Source organism: Hyperolius riggenbachi, chromosome 1 (assembly GCF_040937935.1).
Source record: "Hyperolius riggenbachi isolate aHypRig1 chromosome 1, aHypRig1.pri, whole genome shotgun sequence".
In the NCBI taxonomy this organism is placed as follows: domain Eukaryota; kingdom Metazoa; phylum Chordata; class Amphibia; order Anura; family Hyperoliidae; genus Hyperolius; species Hyperolius riggenbachi.
The window spans coordinates 366,328,050-366,347,525 of NC_090646.1; the positions used below are offsets into that span (position 1 = coordinate 366,328,050).

The 19,476-nt window shown below is 41.7% G+C and overlaps 1 protein-coding gene across 1 annotated transcript in view; it reads right to left on the minus strand.

Annotated features, from left to right (window-relative positions):
- The window catches only part of DGKQ (diacylglycerol kinase theta), a 225,499-nt gene that overhangs the window by 147,238 nt on the left and 58,785 nt on the right, over window positions 1–19,476 (minus strand). Inside the window, exon 2 of the mRNA XM_068234259.1 lies at window positions 12,180–12,259. Within this exon, the coding sequence (XP_068090360.1) occupies window positions 12,180–12,259 (80 nt within the window). The remainder of the gene's footprint in view (window positions 1–12,179; window positions 12,260–19,476) is intronic.

Here is a 19,476-nt window from a genome sequence, read left to right on the forward strand (position 1 = left end):
GATTTCGGCCTGCCCACTAGAATCATCTATTAGTAGGTGACAAAAGCAACTCTTACCTGAACCATATTAGAACACAGTTAGGGTGCTCATACATTATACAATGTACGGTATTGATGCCATATGGCATTCTGGAAAGATCTCACTTGATTGGGCTTGGTCAGGTGTGCGGCTGACACACCCCCGGCCTGTCTCACCCACCCCCACATGTAAAATGAGTACCCCAAGGCTGTTCAGAGTGTTGCTGGCTCACCTGTCCACCCGCGGCTTTCTCCTGCTCCCTTTGTCTTTCTCTATTGCCAACAGCTCTTCTACCCATCTACCAATGCAGGAGAAGGGCTCATTTCTACTAGGGGTGATTTGCTGGATTTCCCGCATGCAAATTCAGACAGAGAAACCCAGTCTATTTAAATCAATAGGCTGCTACCCTATTAGCATGCGGGGAGAATCGGAAAGCATGCAGCAAAAAGAACTCAGGTCATGCATGGCATGGTTAGTGAGATTTGGATTTGTACATCTCGAAGATGCACGCCAGCTACAGTGGAAATGGTCCCCAAGTGTGAGGTGAATGAATAAGTGTTTGACCTGTTGCATGTGTATGCATTAACTACTGCCTAAAAGTAAGAAGATTCTATGAAGCCTTTATGGGTCCCTACATACAGGTAGATATCTGTGCATGGACCTCCCCCTGTTCCTGGCCATGCTTCATCACTGTCTGGCAACACCCACCAATGGTACATCCAACAATGAATATTGTCACAGGCTCGACTTGAGCTATATGAATTTATTGTGGCATATAGAATGATTCCAACACATACATCACACTGTCAGACAGATGCTCCGGACTATATGTGACAAACGCCTTTATCTAGGCCCTGCAGGATTGTGTGTATTCTTCAATAGTCAATGGTGACAGGATGGAACATTGGACTACAATGCACTGCCATCACCAGTATCTATATTTTAAGCCGCATCTACACGCGTAGATGCGGCCGCGATGTCCCGACAGGACGGATCTTGCTTGTGCCGATTCCCTGCTCGCTCCCCGCGAGGAGACAATGGCAGGGAATCGAGCGGAAGATAAGCGGCGTCGGCGGGGACAAGCGGGGAATCGAATGCGGCGAGCTGGGACGCGGCGGGCACGCGGAAGAGGCGATCCGGCGGCTAATCGAGCCGCCGGATCGCAGCCTCAGGCCTACTATGCAAATAACGTACACAGGCTTGTTAATTTCCAAGATCTTATCATTGCACAGTGTGTGGTCTATTCAACATTATGACATGTCATTTTAACATGTGGCCAGAACAGATTCCCTCACAGGCAGTAAACAAAAGGTAAGGGCACACACTTATTGGCTGCAGTGGTTCTTCTGTCTACACGGCAAACTACTAAAGGGGACCATAAACTGGTCGATTTCAGCCATCGATCGATCGGAAATAGATTCTATCGATTTAATCTTTTTGACTGGATGGAAAATCTAGGTCTATCTGCTGCTAGCAACAGATCGATGACCCATAGAGTTGCATTGGATCTAATGGTCCAATAATGCATTTAGATCGATTTCCAATAGATTTAATTCTGAAATCTATTGGAAATCTGTTCCTAGTGTGTGGTACACATCAGATCAATTCCTGTCAGATTCGACTTGACAGGCATCTGACAGAAATCTGATGATCAAATCTGCTGCAAATCTATAAGTGTATGGCCACATTAACTGAATGATAGAATATAGTCTGCTTGGTGAATAGAGAAGCAAGATCACAACACATGGGAACACAGATGTAGCAGTATCACAAACAAATAGGAAATTTACACAATTCCTTTTGCTTAAAAAAAAATCCTGTACATATAGAAACACTGCCACATCTCCATGTTACATGCAGTCTTGTTGACCTTGATGACCCCAGTACAAAAGCCTCCACTTGCCAAATACCACCTGCAGAGGTTCAGCAGATTTCAGGCATTTCTTGATACAATAATGTTTTCCACTAGCAAGGTGTGCAAATGGTTTACAAACACTTGTACTTTCACCTATTAATATATTTCTTCAGATGTGCTTTACATAAGATTTATCAGTTGCTATTTGCTACCTCCCTGGGTTACTATTTGAGCTGTATATTTTTATAGACATTGGCCAGTAATATAACACAATCACCAACTTACAACCCAGCCCCTTTCGTAACAGATAAGAAACAGTGGTAAAGGTAAAAAGATTTTTTCTTTAATAGTCTTCTACAATCTGTGTGTCCTGTGAGGGCAAGTAGAATCCTCGATCTTCATGAAGTGCATACATGCCAAACTCTGTCCCATGGCAGTGTTCTCCCCAGAAATTTCTTCCAGCCGGGTGGCATGAAATAGTAGGCAGGTGGCATGAAAAAGTAGCTGGGTGGGGCGAGATGAGAATGCAGTGCCAGTGCTTCTGTGAGCAACTCTGCTTACAGCATAGGAAGAGGAGAGCCGATGACAGCCGGGTGGTCACCAAAACTAGCCGGGTGGAGCACCCGGCTAAAAGAGCCTAGGGAGAACACTGCATGGGCCAAATCTGGCCCTCAGAACCATTACATTTTGCCCCCCCCCCCCAGTGGTTGCACTGAGTTTGGACCACTCTAGACCACCAGGGAAGCTATACTGGAGGTGAATCCCTAGATCACCAGGGAAGCCATATAGGGGAGGGGGAATACACTAGACAGCAGGAAACTGTATAGGGAAGGGGGGGGGGGGTACTAGACACCAGGGAATTGTATGGGGGTGAGAGGGAGCCACTAGACACCCTGGAAACTGTATAGGGGAGGGGGGCCACTAGACACCAAGGGACTGTGTAGTGTTGGAATGACCACTAAACACCAGGGACCAGTATAAAGGAAGAAAGGAGGCATTAGACACCAGGGGACTGTATAGGGGAGGGCCACTAGACTTTAGGAACAGTTATGGGGGGGGGGGCATTAAAAAACAGGGAACTTTATAAGGGAGTGAGGTGGCCAATTGACACAGACATTGGCCCAAGACTTGGTCCCAATTTTTAATTCCGGACCACTTTGTATTTTGAGTTGACACCCCTGCTGTAGTGCCTTCTTAGAGGGGGCACTACAGCAGTCAACCTTCAATCTACTTTTCACAATAAGTAGTAAGCAAGAAGACTGGCTATGCAGAGTATCTCTTTATGGGACATTTTCTTGCAGTTCCATACTGAAGGCATACTCAAGGTTTTAGGAACAGTTATTTATAATTCACGAAGGGCATAGAGCAATTCATCAGCTCTATGTACTGCCATCCTGGCAGGAGTAAGGTAAACACAAGTGTTGACCTGGCCCTCTAAGGAACAGATCAACAATACTTTCTTGGAATTTAGGGAACCAGCCACCAGAAGTTCCAAGTCTGGTGTAGATCCCAGGGCATGCGCAGTAAAACTGTGCTTCAATCCATCACATGTTCCAGCCAGCCAATGGGAGGCCTAGCATGTGAGACAGCAGACTGCACCCCTTGGGTGGGATCCAAAGTTAACCCTTGATTGGCTGTTTATAAGGAATGGACGGTCTCAGGGACCATCTACTTCTAGTCACTTGTAACTTCCTAACTTCCTGTGTCTGTATGCTGCAGCATCTGCTTTAGTGCACGTAGCATAGATGTTCGTAAGAGAAAACCTAATTTATTCACAAGGACTGGCTCAAGAGCCAGGAAACGCTTAGGATGACCTACTACAGTTTGATTGCTTCGCTGAGGTAATGAACATGTAACGAAGATAAGTGATGCACACACCTGTATGACTTTATTTGCCAAATAAATTCCTTTAAAAGCTTGAGACATCTGGAATCCACTTTTAGATAAGATATCTGCACTGGCTGTGGGGATATTGTATCGCAGAGCGCAGCTATAAGCTGCTGGTGCCGAACAGAAGGTGTCATTGTTGCCCATAGCAACCAACAAATTACGTTTCTACAGTGACATCAGTGCCAGAGGTAGAGCAGTTGAAATCTAAACTCTGGCAGGAATAACAGGTCATAAACAGGGCATCGATTTCAACTACCTGCGTCTAGAAATGGTTAACGAACAACTGAAGTGAGAAGAATATGGAGGCTGCCATATTTATTTTCTTTTGAGCAATAGTGTTTGAATCAGACCAGAAACAAGCATGAAGTGAATATTGTCAGATCTGACAATGTCAGAAACATCTGATATGATGCATATGCTTGTTCATGGTCTCTGGTTAAAAGTATTAGAGGCAGAGGATCCGCAGGAGCAACAAGGCAACTGGTATTGCTTAAAAGGAAATAATTATGGCAGCCACCATATCCCTCTCGCTACAGTTGTCCTTTAAGGTGAAAATGGCCTTCAATGGCTGCAATCAGTCACTGGGCATACAATAATTGCAACCTACTCCATAGGCATTTCCCCCGATGGAAACAAAAGTAAGCCTATAGGGACACAGCTTCTTTGCCCGCATAAGGGGCATTCTACTGCTGCTGGGTGAACATGTGTAATCTTCAGAATAGTCAGTGAGGATGCTAGCTGTAACAGGCCTGACAGAAAGAAGACCTTGATTGCGAAAGCTCAATGGTCAATCCCACAGACACTTCTTTTGCTGTAGTTGGTATGGTGTCCACATGGGGATTACACAAACTATTTGAGAGTGGCATTCAATTTCTTGTAACAATTACATGGATTCTAGTAACAGTTAAGTACGTCTGCATCTTGCTAAGCAATAAAAAGGTCTTTGTGTCATAGGCTGGTGGTGTGTGGCAGAGACAGAAAAATGGTTGACTTTTTGAACCAGCAAGAGCCCCCACTTTTTTTTTTTTTTCCCCCTTTACATTTACTTTAAACAATGCTAATTGCCAGGCTGACCTGACCTCTGCCTCTAAAGCCCAATCTACACAATACGATTCTTTATGTGATTCGATTTACGATCCGATTAAATCCGACATGTCCGATCAGGATTCGATTCAACTCAATTTGCCATTGTTTTGCAATGGCAAATCGAATTGAATCGAATCCCGATCAGACATGTCGGATTTAATCGGAACGTAAATAGAATCGTAATCAAATTGCATAAATAATCGGATCGTGTAGATAGGGCTTAATACTTTCAGCCATAGACCATGAACAAGTGTGAACATCAGATGCTCTGATTAAAGTCCGGACATATTAGTCACGAGATTTCAGGTGTGTGAATCATACACTTAGGCTGTGGTCCCACTCAAGCTGAGAACGGGCATGTTTTGTCTGTTATCCGCTCATTGCAAAAATGACAGTAAACGGCTGCTATTTTATATATAGGAGCCATTCACATTTGTCACTCTGCAACGGATCAGTTGTGGTAAGTGGGCCGCACTTCTATGCAGTCCGCGATATCCCAGTAGGCGGTTGTGTTCTCCAATATAGCCTATTGAGGTAATGCATCTGCCGTGGGCTACAGCCAGACCACAGCGGACCATCAGAGTAGACACTAAATTGTCCGCTCCCGCTGGCGGCACATGGTCTTATAGCAGAGGGGGACCAAGCCTGATGCAGCCAAAAGTATCAGCAGGAAGACCAGGCAATAGGCATTCTTTAAAAGGAAATAATTACGGCAGCCTCCATATCCCTCTCAAAATAGAATCCCTGTAAGGGGACTGCATTCTGATATAATTTTTGTATCGGGCCATATAACCCCTCAAACACTCTTCAGTGGCACTTTTTTATGACAAGCAGATCATTTGTCACTATACTGTGAATCCAAAAGTAATTAGCTTCCAGAACATCAAGAAAAAAAAATCAAGAATCTGTGTGCACCCTAAAAAATGGATTTTAGATGGTGCAAAATGACCTGGACAAATCTGACTAATTCACACTACATATTTTAAGCATGCTGTGGTGATAATATTTCCAATATTTCCTTCCTTTGTGTAACTAATAGTAGACTCTTAAAGCAAGTCATAATTAACCACTGACCAGCCAGCAGAAAATAATGGCACCCTGATCTACTTTACCTAGCAAATTATCAAAGCCCTAAACCCCACTCCAGATGAGGTCTCCTTCAGTTCTTTGCGTTTTGTACTCTATACACATTCAAAGAGCGATCGGTGTTCACATCCAGCATGCTTAATGTTATTTAGATTATAATGATGCCCATTAAGAACTCGAGGCAACAAAAGGTCAAAAAGGTGAGCAAATATAAATAAGGAAGATGTGATCCCATTCTGACTTAAAAAAAAAGTAATAATTTTCATTTAGTGAATTATGCTCCACAATCAAGACAAGAAGAGTTTCAATTGTTATTTGATATACTCCTTTATAACCAGATGATCAGGAGACACAGTATGCTAAAAGGGACAGGAGTACATAATCTGCCCGCATCATAGTGCTTCCCAGCACTAGTCCAGAGGCACTCCTGACACTGCAGATCCATCATCAATATAGCTGGAGGTGAGCCGTTGTTCTCTGGTGTCCCTATGTCCTAAAATATTTTGCTTCCACATCAGTTAACTGATACAAATGGCCACAGACCAGGTTCCTCCTTTAGCGCAGGACAAATAAACAATGTTGCCCATAGCTCGTCTGTCACATTATGCAGAACCTCTCTTCGGTGAACTTGTAATATTGCCCAAAAAGCCAAATCTCCTTAGCATCAAATAAGGGCTTTATGTACTGGCTTGCAGCTACTGTTGTCCCTGCTCTGTCATAGCCGTTTGAAATGCTGCAATACTGTTTTTCTTGAATTAATAACATTACTATGTGCCTATTTAAAAGCAAACTGCATTACTGAAGTTGCTGCTCATACTTTAGAGAGAGGGATTATCTATATTGTCCTTAGCTAAATTATTCAACTGCCACCCCATTTTATATGGACATTTTTTGTATAGCCTAACAAAAATTACAAATATGGTCCTCATCAACTACAGCATCAGGGCAGACTTATGGTCAGAGTCAGACAGTACATGTCTTGCCAGTAATCGATGTGTATGGCCTGCTGTACTATCACTGCACAAAAAGGCACCGTAGTACAATGCAGTATATTTTTAAGGACACCCACTTTTCCTGGTTTCAGCAACAGAAACACTTCCTATATCTATATATCCTTATGTGTCCTTGCCCTCCCAGTGATGTCACAGGCTGTTTAGATATGGGAAATTCCTCTCCCCCAATCTGCCCCTGAGCATTCTGGGTCACCAGATATTTGAACTGGCTTTGGAACAAACATCCTGCAGAGCTGTACCTGACAGGGTCTCCTGTGGCAAATTTCAGAAAGTAAATCAGGGCGAGGAAAGATTTTGCAATGGATCAACACAGACTAAATAATTTAGAAAGTAATATTAAAAATAAGCAATTTTATTTTCACTACAGTTGCTCTTTAATAGTTTCCTTTACAGCAAATCCTGGGTAGAGCCGATGAATTAACAAATGACAAACTCCTGAACATGTAACAGAAAAGAAACATAAGGATGAACAGCACCAGACGTGCAATCACACACACACACACACAACGTATGCTCGCAGCAATGGTGTTCCTAATCTCTACTAAATTTTGGTTTTTTTTTTCATTTAACTCTTTTTGCTTCTCATTTCATTTAGTGGAGATTAGGGATTTCATTGCTGCTAGCACATATTGCACGGCTGGAGCCATTCACTCACATGTCTTTACACTTACATTCTGTGAGCATGCAGCACACTACCTGCCTATAACATATGCCATGAGTATAGAAATACAGGCTGAAAGAATCCAGGGTACCTTCGTGGCTATTAGGAAGATCAGTTGCTTAAAATGTTTATTAGTTTATGAATTGACATAACCTATAGGAAATAGAATACAAATAATAGTCACCTGCCAATAGTCACCAGCTATGGAGTAGCCAGAGAGGAAAAGAGAGAGAAACAGTTTTTCAAAGTGAAACTGAACTTGTTTCACTGGCTGGCTCAACATAAATCTCTGATATTACAAAAAGGGTTTTTTTTACCTCCAAGAAAGCGGATTAAAAAATGTGCAATAGCCATTCAAATACACGGTTCATTGAAGGGAAATAAGAACCTTTTCAACCACTTTCAGATATAAAAATGAACAGTGTAAAAAATAATAATTCATGTATTGTAATGTTTTCAAAACCTTAGTCTATAACTATATTATATACAACTGGTAAAGCCATATTTGATGTGGCACAGAAACAAAATCTACAGATATACACAAGCAAGGAAGTTGTAGCTGCCATAGACAAGGAATCATCCCTAGCAACTGTAATACATACTTGGTGCATGTCTATTGGCATAAAAGGATGGAGAAGAGGGGATATTTGGAAAAAGAGGTGATGCTCACCTTGGATTAGAGGTACAAAGCGTTCAAACCTTCCCGACCTAATGAGTATGGTTGGTGGGAAGTTGTCCATCTAAAGGTGCCCACTAACGGTACAATTTTAAACAAAGAATTGCCCAAGAAATCATATAAAATCGGAATTTGCAGAAAATAAACCTGGATGTCTCAAAACAAATGCCAAAGACTTTAAAAGGTGATCAGTCAACGACAATTTAGTCAGTTGGAATTCTTTTTTAAGTTGTAATGGATAGGAAGCACAGATTGGTTCATTGATGGTGAAATTAATCTATGTATTACAACATTTTATTTCCAATCACATTTATCTGGTTGATGAGCAAGTCTTCAATAAAAATTGGACAGTTAGTGAACACCTTAATTAATATTTTATAATTTATACATTGCCAACATATTACCCAGTATTAACAAACAGTGCAACGTGTTTCACAGGTATGTTCCAGCTTCCTCAGGCAACAGATAGGAGTACACAGTATAGTCTCAAGGTCACGAATAGCGCCTCGTGACCTTGAGACTATACGGTGTACTCCTGTTTATTGCCTGAAAAAGCGGTAACATACCCGTGAAACGCGTTGCACTGTTTTGTTTTGGAGTATATTAATAAACATGTTGTCATAAAACTGACGGTACCTTGTCTGCTTCGGGGAGGCGAGTCCACCACCACCTCCTGAGGGATTTTAAGCCTTTTAGAACCTTTTATCCTGCTGGCGCCTCTGTTCACTCTTACATTACTCTCTATACATAGAATCGCTCTGAAAATCTGCTTCAAAAACCTCTAGCGGTTTGCAGATCTGCTAGAAGTTTTTGGTGTGCACTGGACCTTACAGTACAAGGAAAAGAAATCCACTGAATCGTGCACCCTAGAGTAGTGTTTTGTAGGTGTTTGGGGGTACAGGTTTATGAGTAGGGATGATCAATTGCATTCGGAACAGTGTTCTGAAGCATTCGGATCAGAACTCTAATTTGAACTAAAGAGAACAGCAGCAAAAGGATTAGCTCACCCTTGTCGCGGTCTCTGTGCGCTGCCCTCCATGTCACGTTCCAACTCGGTTATACTTCCTTCTTCAGGCTGTAATAGTAAGGCAGTATATGTAAGCTGGAACATGACATGGAGGGCAGTGAAACCGGTAAGTTGACCTTCCCGTCACTGTACACTTTTCCAAATCTGAACGATCAACCCTAGTTATGAGAGAGAAAGCTTATAGTAAACTACTGGTAACGTGAATACTTCATTAGCAGACCTAAGCCCGTTACAATAACTGGCTCTAGGCCTCCCTCACAACCCCCTTCCCCTCCTGCCCGTCATCCGCTGCATGCAAGCCTCGCTCCACAAGGACAGGAGATCACAGAGAGGGTTTATTATATAGGATATGCATGTACAAGCACTGTTGCACGCAGGAACTGACAGTGTGACCCCAAGTTGTATACAGAAGTTGCTATGGAGGGGATGGATGACATGAGGCGCATGACAGAGCAGCTTCCGGCTGGTAGGAGGAGTATGAGAACAATGTGCTCGGGGGTAAGTCAGGCACTGCTAGAGATCCAGCATGTGGGCAACTTCAGAAAGCACCCGTACACCAATCCTTACTGGCTGCCTTGGCCAAGTTTAATGTAGTGAGTGTGCATAGCTTTAGCCTGGGGTGCATTTGCATATGGAATCAGAAATTAAGTACTCAGCCACTTTGGCATCACACACATTTAGGGCCGAGTTCTCTACGGACCAACCAGTAACCTAACCTAGAGGCTCGCAAAGCATCTGTTACTATGGAGCAGGGAGGATGCATGACGCACAGAGCACGACAGGAGTGGCTTCCAGGGGCATGGCGCGTAGCAGAACAATACGCTCTAGAGTCACACTGCAGTGTGTCATAAACGTCCCAATCATATCTCTTAAATCTGTTCCTACTAGTCATTCCCTAACACACACACACACACACACACACACACACACACACACAGATTCAGACTTGTTTAGCAGACCCAAGCACCTTGCAGTCTAGTTGAGCATTCACTACATTGAATTCCAAAATATCCTAGAGTCATATGTGAGGCCATAAGTACAACCAGTTTCAGTGCTAAAGTTTTGTCTAAAACTGAGTCATGAAATGGGACAAAAATCCCAAGCACATCAGCAAATCTGAAATGGTTTTTTTTTAATTACTATTGATAATACATGGCTGAATTTAAAGAATGTGCAGTTTCAGAACTGGATAATTATTTGAAAGTGTAAATTATTGGCTATAATTTTAATCCGATTCTATAAGTAGTTGCTGGATAATGTACTGGTTAAGGGCTCTGCCTTTGACATGGGAGACCAGGGTTCGAATCCTGGCTAGGTCAAGTACCTATTCAGTAAGGAGTTCAAGGCAAGACTCCCTAACACTGCAGGGTGGCCTCTTGAGCGCGTCCCAGTGGCTGCAGCTCTTGAGCGCTTTGAGTCAGACAGGAGAAAAGCGCTATACAAATGTTCGGATTATTATCGGATTATTATAAAATTATCAGGTCGGGTGGTCAATTGGCCTACAAATTCAATAGATGTATGGCCGCCTTAAAAGCGGTATTGTCACTATAAAAATCAAAATTTCAACAGTAACTGGTCTGAGTGTATTAAGTGATAAAGATGCTAATCCTGCATTCAAAACTTGCAAAACTTTTTCTGCTGTTATGGTTTGGAGTTATCACATACTTTATGAGCACTGGCCCTAGTGCCAAAGAGTTGAATGCTGGGAGTTCTTTTTATCTATAATATATTCCTCCTCTTCTATTTATTTCCCTGCCTTGCTGCTTATCAGAAACTCCCTCTGATTACTTGTGTTTACAAGCAAGGCTGATAAGACTCAGTGATTGGATGGGTAAACAAAAAAAGACAGTGAAGTTGCTAGTATACACCTCAGTGGGAGTGCCTGAAGACTCTGGGAGGAGGGCAGCTAATGAATACACAATGAGCAAGAGAAGGGAGGGGGTAAAACAAGAGTCAGGGAGGATATGATGTCAGCATTAGCTTGGCAAGCTGGCCACTGCCTAGAATAGAATTTTCTGCTTTTCCTTTATAAAATTCACAGGAATCATTACGTGGATAGCACAATGCATCTGTTATGTAAGTAGAAGTAGTATTTATCTACTTGTATATGTGGATTTTATTTCTAGGTTAGCATGGGTGTCGCTTGTTCTTTAAAGGGAACCTGAAGCGAGTAAAATTATTTAAACATTTACACATAACATAGCTGCAAATGAATATTACATACTAACGTCACCATCAGTTCCTCTCAGAAGCTCACCATTTTCTTCTTACAGTGATCCCTTCCAGTTCTGACAAGATTTTGTATCAGTTGCTGTCAGTTATATATCAGCAGCTGTCAGTTACAATTACAACTGAATGTGCAAGGTAATGTCCATGTTTCCATATGGCTCAAGTGGGTGATATTACAGTTTAACAGTGTGCTGACCAGGAAGCTGTTATGGTGTAATAGCCATTTTTAAAATGGAGGACAGAGAATTCCAATGATCACAGTGGACAAATGGAATGGGAGAGAGGAGAAAGAGGTTGATGAGTAGACTACACAGGAGGCAAGTATGACCTGTGTATGGTTATTTTGACTTTTTATTTTCAGTTCAGGTTCACTTTAAGAATACAAAAAAAAAAAGAACAGTACTTCAGAGGCCTTTGTTAAATTACTGTGGAGGCTGATCAGTTCAATATATAGTCCATTCAGACCCACTTTAGCCAAATTCCAGACACAAACGTTTTCCTAGTCCTGTGCTGTGATTAGAACACTGCATGGTGCCGACCTGTAAGCATTTTCAGGGGACAGTGTATAAATATGCAAAAAAAAAAAAAAAGTTCTAAGTTGTAGATTAACCCAAAAAAGAAAAATGAAGCTTACATACCCGTACTATACTTGGAGCCATACAACCACACAGTGTCTTCACATGCTTTAAGCATTTTTCATGGGACATAAAATTGCAAACTGAAAGAGAAGAAATGCAAGAAAAATGTATTAATAGGCTGTAAATAATATATCCATTTAGTAGCAGCTTGAAAACAGCCTACTCCTATTCAGTAATTCTAAAGCACAGAATTGAATTCATACAGATTAGACTCAAATTATGACATTTGCTAAAGATTGTTCGTTTTAATAAAATATTGCTGGCCAACTTTACTTGAGCCACTATTTACATGATGCGGTTTACCAAAGAATAAAAGCATTTTTTTTTTTTTTTTTTTTTGCAATGCACATTCCTCTTCTTTCCTTTCAGGCAATACCTTTACACAAAGGCATCAAGGCAGGTACACACACACCACACGGTCTCTCAAGTGACTAGAATATTTTCAAAGCATCCTTGGTGCACGCTGACATTAGTTTGTGAATAAGAGCAACAATAGAACAACACAAGAATGTTGCAGGGTTTATTTTCTATTTACAATAACTTCAAGTGTGCATAGACTGAGCTGTTTTAATAGCTCTGAAGTATGGTTCAATAAAAATAAGCCATTTTTAATCTTAAAAAAATAGGTCATATTTAGATCAAAATATTGTTCAAATATAGATTGTGTATGTGACAGTTCTTCATTCGACCAAAGCTTTGACCTGGGCTCTTTAAAGGGAACCTAAACTGAGAAGGATATGGATTTTTCCTTTAAAACAATACCAGTTGCCTGACTCTCCTGCTGATCCTGTGTCTCTAAAGCCTAGTACGCACATGCAATTTTGATTGACCAATCAGTGGTCAATTTTACCACCTCCATGTAGTATGAGGGCCAACAGATTTTCAATTCTATGAACAGGTTGTATAGGTAAACCCTCATACTACATGGAGGTGGTAAAATTGACCAATGATTGGTCAATCAAAATTGCATGTGTGTACTAGGCTTAATACTTTCAGCCACAGCCCCTCAACAAGCATGCAGATCAGGTACTCTGACTGAAGTCAGACTGGATTAGCTGCATGCTTGTTTCAGGTGTGTGATTCAGCCACTGCTGCAGCCTAATGCTTCATACACACTTGAGATAAAAGTCTTTGGAAAAGGCAAGATCACAGACCAATTTTACCCCCTTCCATGTAGTATGAGAGCCATACTCTACACAGTCTATTCTATGGAGCTGCACTCCCCATCAGATACAATCTTTGCAAGATGCTGCACACAAAGATGCCCGTACACACTCAAAAGATCATTATCTGCAAAAGATCTGTTCCTGCAAAAGATCCATTCCTGCAAAATGCATTCATAGTCTATGAGATCTGCAGAACCTTATACACACCTTGTTTAACAGACTTCATCTGCATATCTGGCAATCATCTGCAGATCTGAAAATCCATCCTGGTGCATCTGATCTGCAGATGATTGTCTGTTAAACAAGGTGTGTATAAGGATCTGCATATATCATAGACTATGAATGCATTTTGCAGGAACGGATCTTTTGCAGATAATGATCTTTTGAGTGTGTACAGCATCTGTGTGTGCAACATCTTGCAAAGATTTTATCTGATGGGGATTGCAGCTCCATAGAATAGACTGTGTAGGTATGGCTCTCATACTACATGGAAGGGGGTAAAATTGGTCTGTGATCTCGCCTTTTCTAAAGACTTTTATCTCAAGTGTGTATGAAGCATTAGAGATCAGCAGGGTTGTCAGGCAATTGGTATTGTTTAAAAGGAAACATCCATATTCCTCTCAGTTTAGGTTCCCTTTAATTGTAAAAACATGCTAGGTCCTAGTAATCCCACTGCTGGTGTTTGGTTGTGGGTGGTCTATCAATGTCGTACATAATGCTTAGATGTAATCTATAGTTCCTGAAAAACACCTGCCCCCATAGTGACAACTGCAGGCAAAACTGAAAAAGAGAAGGTGCAACTATAAGTAGAATTTGACTTACAAATATAGATTTACGGAACACATCCTGAGGTGTGAGAAGAAATAATTTCCCTAAGTTAAAAATAAAATTAACCTGTCCCATGTTTGTTTAGTTAGTGGCTTTCGAGTTTAAATATGTTCTCTTCAAACAATATGTTGTGACTTATAAATTAGGTTTCTATAGGATTCTTAAGAAGGTAGCCTGGTCTCTTCTAGTATAAAGATACTGTTCCGCCACAATACGGTAGATAAACATATGGTTGTCTAAGGGTGCAAAATGAGTTGAGTAGAAAGAGTGAGGAGTCCGTTAAAGCCCACATTCTTGGATAGGAGCCGAAGTAACAGCTGATGCGTGGCTTGAAGCATTATATTGGTGACATTGCTTTGGTTAACTTTTTTCAACATTTATCTTTAAAATTCCAGTAAAAGTTTTCATAACAGACTAGCATAAAATGATAAAAGTTTTTTGCAGTGGAATTGCCCCTACTAAGCTAATCAACCATTAACTCATGTGAGAAAATGGTTGCCATGAAATAGCTGGAATAATGGACATATTTTATTTGCGGATAAGCCAGCATGTATTCAGTGTTCTTACTTTAGGACAGTGTTTCCCAAAGCAGTCACAGACTTGCAACTTTAGTCTGAATTTGGTGGGCTGGCAGGCACATACAGCTAGTCCTAAAGGTCACCAAGAGTGTTTCTTTTGCAGGTAACATCTAGTACGCACAGGTAATTAATGTTTCCACTGTGTGTATTAACCACCTATGTGGAGTTCCACAACGCACACATTGTTGGTGGACTCAGAGGACAGGTTTGAGAAACACTTATAAATCATGTACCCATCTTTCATCCCATCCACATCATCCCATAGTAGGATCAAGCACCTTCAGATGCTACATGCCCAGCAAGCATGAAGAAAAAGGGTCATGCTCTCAGAGGACGTTTTCCAACTGTACCCTAATAGTACCCTGAAACTTAAAGTGAACCTTAAGCCAGAAAAAAAAAATGAGTTTTACTCACCTGGGGCTTCTACCAGCCCCCTGCAGCAGTCCTGTGCCCTCGCAGCCACTCACTAATCCTCTGGTCCTCCGCTGCCAGCTAGTTTCGTTTTTGCCGACAGGCCCGTCAGGACTGGCCACGCGTAGCTTTTTCCGCATTCCTGACTGTAATTAGCGCTATTGCGGACTGCAACGCGTACAAAAATACGCGTTGCCGCATTACGAACGCATAGATATGCGGCAACGCGTATTTTTGTACGCGTTGCGGCCCGCGATAGCGCTAATTACAGTCGGGAATGCGGAAAAAGCTACGCATGGCCAGTCCTGACGGGCCTGTCGGCAAAAATGAAACTAGCTGGCTGCGGGGGACCAGAGGATTAGTGAGTGGCTGCGAGGGCACAGAACTGCTGCAGGGGGCTGGTAGAAGCCCCAGGTGAGTAAAACTCATTTTTTTTTCTGGCTTAAGTGTCCCTTTAAGGCCTTCTGTGCGCTTTTCACAGCGCATTGCCCTGTGCGTTCTGCAAGGTATTTATTTTCCCATGTAATTAAATGTGCCTCGTTAACATCTATGCGCTGTGCTGAGCAGTGTTACAAAAATGCAGTGTTGCATGCATTTCTGTGCGTTGAGCTGTAAAGCGCACATCAATGCAAGTGAATGGGTCTGCTTTTTTAGCTCATAGAAGCGCATGCGTTTCTTACCCCTAATCGGAAAATAAAATACATTTACATATGAAAACAAAGCTTTATTGACAACTGGTACAATAAGAAAAACGGGCTTAAAAAAGTGCAGCGCAACGCACTGAAGCTGCACAATTTTTTTAAATGCGCTTTTACACGTTTCTCAGCGCACCTAATGTGAACAAGGCCGTACAGTGCCTTCACAACATGGCACCAAAAGCCAGAATGCCTCCAACTCTGCTGTCAAACAAACTTTCTACAATCTAGATCAACAAATGTATAAGTGAAACTTAAAAAAATAAATAAATTAAAAAAAGCTGCCTCTATCTCCAAAGGGTTTGCTTGAACAGGCCAGCTTGAGTCTGAATGCCACTCACTCATGTGTTGCCTGTCATACCTCTTTCCCTCTACATTGAGCTTTCCGCACTGCTTTGCCCCAAAATGGCACCCTAAAATAAAGGTTATGTAAGAAGAAAGGGTGAAAAAATAGCGTAAACCTATCTATCAAGCAACAATCATTAGGGGTGCATTTATTTATCCTGTGTACAGGGTTTACAGGTGAGGTCTTTCACAATATGAAGACAATCTAGATAAAAACAATGAGATCTGGAAAGAATGGATCAGCTATCAGACTGGTCAAACAGGGTAAAATATCTCTCTCTGTTCCTTTAACTCCCATAGGGCATCAGTGAAGACTTTCTATTCAGATCGATTTGTGGCTGTGATGTTAATTTTTGGTTAACCCCGAGTTACCCCAGTATTTGCTGCATTTAACCAGAGTCCCTTCATCCGCCAACCTAAGGTGGCTTCTAATGGGAGACTAGCAACTCCACACAGTCTTAGCTTTACCCACTGTACCCATTGTGCTCAGGGTTCCTATCAGGCCCTTATGGCCACTATAGCGGCTTGGGGACCACAAAGTCCCCACCATACTTCACCTTAACAGGCAACTTTTAGTTGACATTACCCAGGTCCCACCACGAGTAGGTAGTGAGCTTGGAACCCAGGCTAAAATATAAGCAATACTTACATTTTCATTATTTGGATTCTAAAGTGCATCTTGTAGAACTGTTTATCAACAATATTAGATGTTAAACCCTAGGAGATATAGTTTGTCTGCAATGCATTCTCAATTCCATTTTTTTTCTAAGACTGCACAGAAGGATTGTCAACTGAACTATGTGTATTTCTGTATAAGCTACATTTTTGAAGTTAGATTATAAGCAATTTTCTGGATGGTATTGTTGCATAATGTACAGCTATGCTTCAATAATAGTACAACACTATAGCAGCGCAAGTATGGATATTTGAATGCTGCTGGAGGCGGGCTGGCTTCAAAGCCCAAATTGGTAATGAAAAGTCTAAAGTAGCCTCAGCGCAATAAGTTAGTCGGTGCAGGATAAGCCGGTATAATCAAAGAATGTTAAGCAACAGTACCTGTTCCTGTAGTTTTCCCACCTCAACAAAGGTATTCACAGCAATATCTTGCTGTAATCCCGACATCCATGCAGATAGCCTGCAGCTTGGTTAGCAGCACGGCTCCACTCTACGAGCTCTGTATACGATCCAGCTGGACGGACTCCCTGGTCATGTGATCTGCACTACTTCCGGTTTCTGCTCCCTGTGAGTTCCACACTGGTCTCTCACAGCCAGTGAGGCGTACGCCGTTCCTTGACTGTAGAGAAAATAAGGGAGACGATAGTGCACACTGTAGAATAAATTGACCGCACGCGGAGATCCACTTACTAAAAAGTTTTTTGTTTATTTGCATGTAAAATGTAGCCTCCACTACCCAACTCGAGTTTCGGCTCTCGCCTTGGTCAGGCTCTGTCTCCCTTATTCTCTCTACAGTCAAGGAACGGCGTACGCCCTCACTGGCTGTGAGAGAACAGTGTGGAACGCACAGGGAGCGGAAGCCGGAAGTAGTGCAGATCACATGACCGGGGAGTCCGTCCAGCTGGATCGTATACAGAGCTCGTGGAGCGGAGCCGTGCTGCTAACCAAGCCGCAGGCTATCCGCATGGATGTCGGGATTACAGCAAGATATTTGTTTGCGCTGTGAATACCTTTATTGAGGTTGGAAAACTACAAGAACAGGTACTGTTGCCTAACATTCTTTGATTATACCGGCTTATCCTGCACCGGCTAACTTATTGCACTGAGGTACTTTAGACTTCATATGCTTCAATAATACTAAGGTTAAAGAAATATTGAATTGATTTCACACAGTGCAAATTTCATCCATAATGTGTTCTGCCAGAACAACTTTAACTCATGTCAAGAGCTTTAAAACTGAATAGCCAGCAATTTGCACATTCTAGGTTTGTTATAATATAATCAGTTTGTTTGACAGGTGAAGTTCCAAATTCTACAATACCTAACCATTAAACATCCTTTTGGCAGTACCGTTTTGTACACCTTGAAGATTGTTTGAAGTGATGGGCTCAGATAGGCTGCTGATCTATGTTGGTTTAGACACCATTAACAGGGCCATACCATATCCATGAATGCTATTTGGCTCCAATACTTCTACAGTTTTATGCTGATACTTTAACATCTTGCTTATTTTTTATTTTCTCTTTTCTTCTACTATCCACTCCACCTCCAGGACATATTGCATGTCATGTGCATTCTGTTTTCCTCCCACATCACAAAAACATATAGATAACTTGTTGTCCCCTAAAAATGTGTCTCTAGACTATGTTGGACATAGAAATATGGTAAGGATTAGATTGTGAACTCCACTGAGGGATAGTTCAGTGACAAGACTACATACACTGTACAGCACTGGGGAAGAGGTCGGTGTTAGTAAATAATAGTAACTATATGTAGCTTCTAGCCATAGACATGTAACCTTGATCTTCACACAGTAGGTTGACAAGCACTTATACTCTGCCAACTATCTGCAGACAGGCCCATAGATACAGTAATACAAAGATACTGCTTGCTGATACAGAGCCAACTGACTCTGCAAATAAACATAATCTGGTGGTGCGCTGTGGAGTTTCTCCATTTGCCGCCAAATAGCATTGGTTTGATATAACCTTAACTGACACAAAAAAAAAAATCAGACTGGATTAGGTTTCCAGAAGTAAAAGCGTTTCTGATCTGATAGTTCAACATTGTTCTTGCAGCAGATGGTCAATCAGAATGGCCAATGTTGGCAGTTTCATCCAGTCCAAGTATCCTGAGTGCAAATGATAGCTGATCTCAAGCAATAAAGTCATATCTGACTGGAACTCCTCCTCCATAGTCAGGCTGAGAAATCCCGGGACAGTCTTCATAACTGTTCACATTTTGCACAAAATGTGATAAAATAGGATACATTCAATCACTCAGAATTAGATTGATCTGTAGGAAATTGCTGATTATGACAAAAAGTGCTTAACTCCAGAGTATTTTTTCACAGTAACATCGGTTTTCAAACCTAATCTTGCTATACATAGACACATAGAACCACATGCGATCTGACTTTTCCTCTATTGCCCCATGAAATTATACAAAAACACTGAATACAAATATACCAAGTGACAGTCTCAGGAATATTTCACTTGGAAATGACCATCTTGCACTCAGGCAGGATGACTGCTGAGAAATCCACCAGTCTGGTTGTTAGAGGAATTTGATGCCTACGTTTTGTTTTTCAATAATTTTT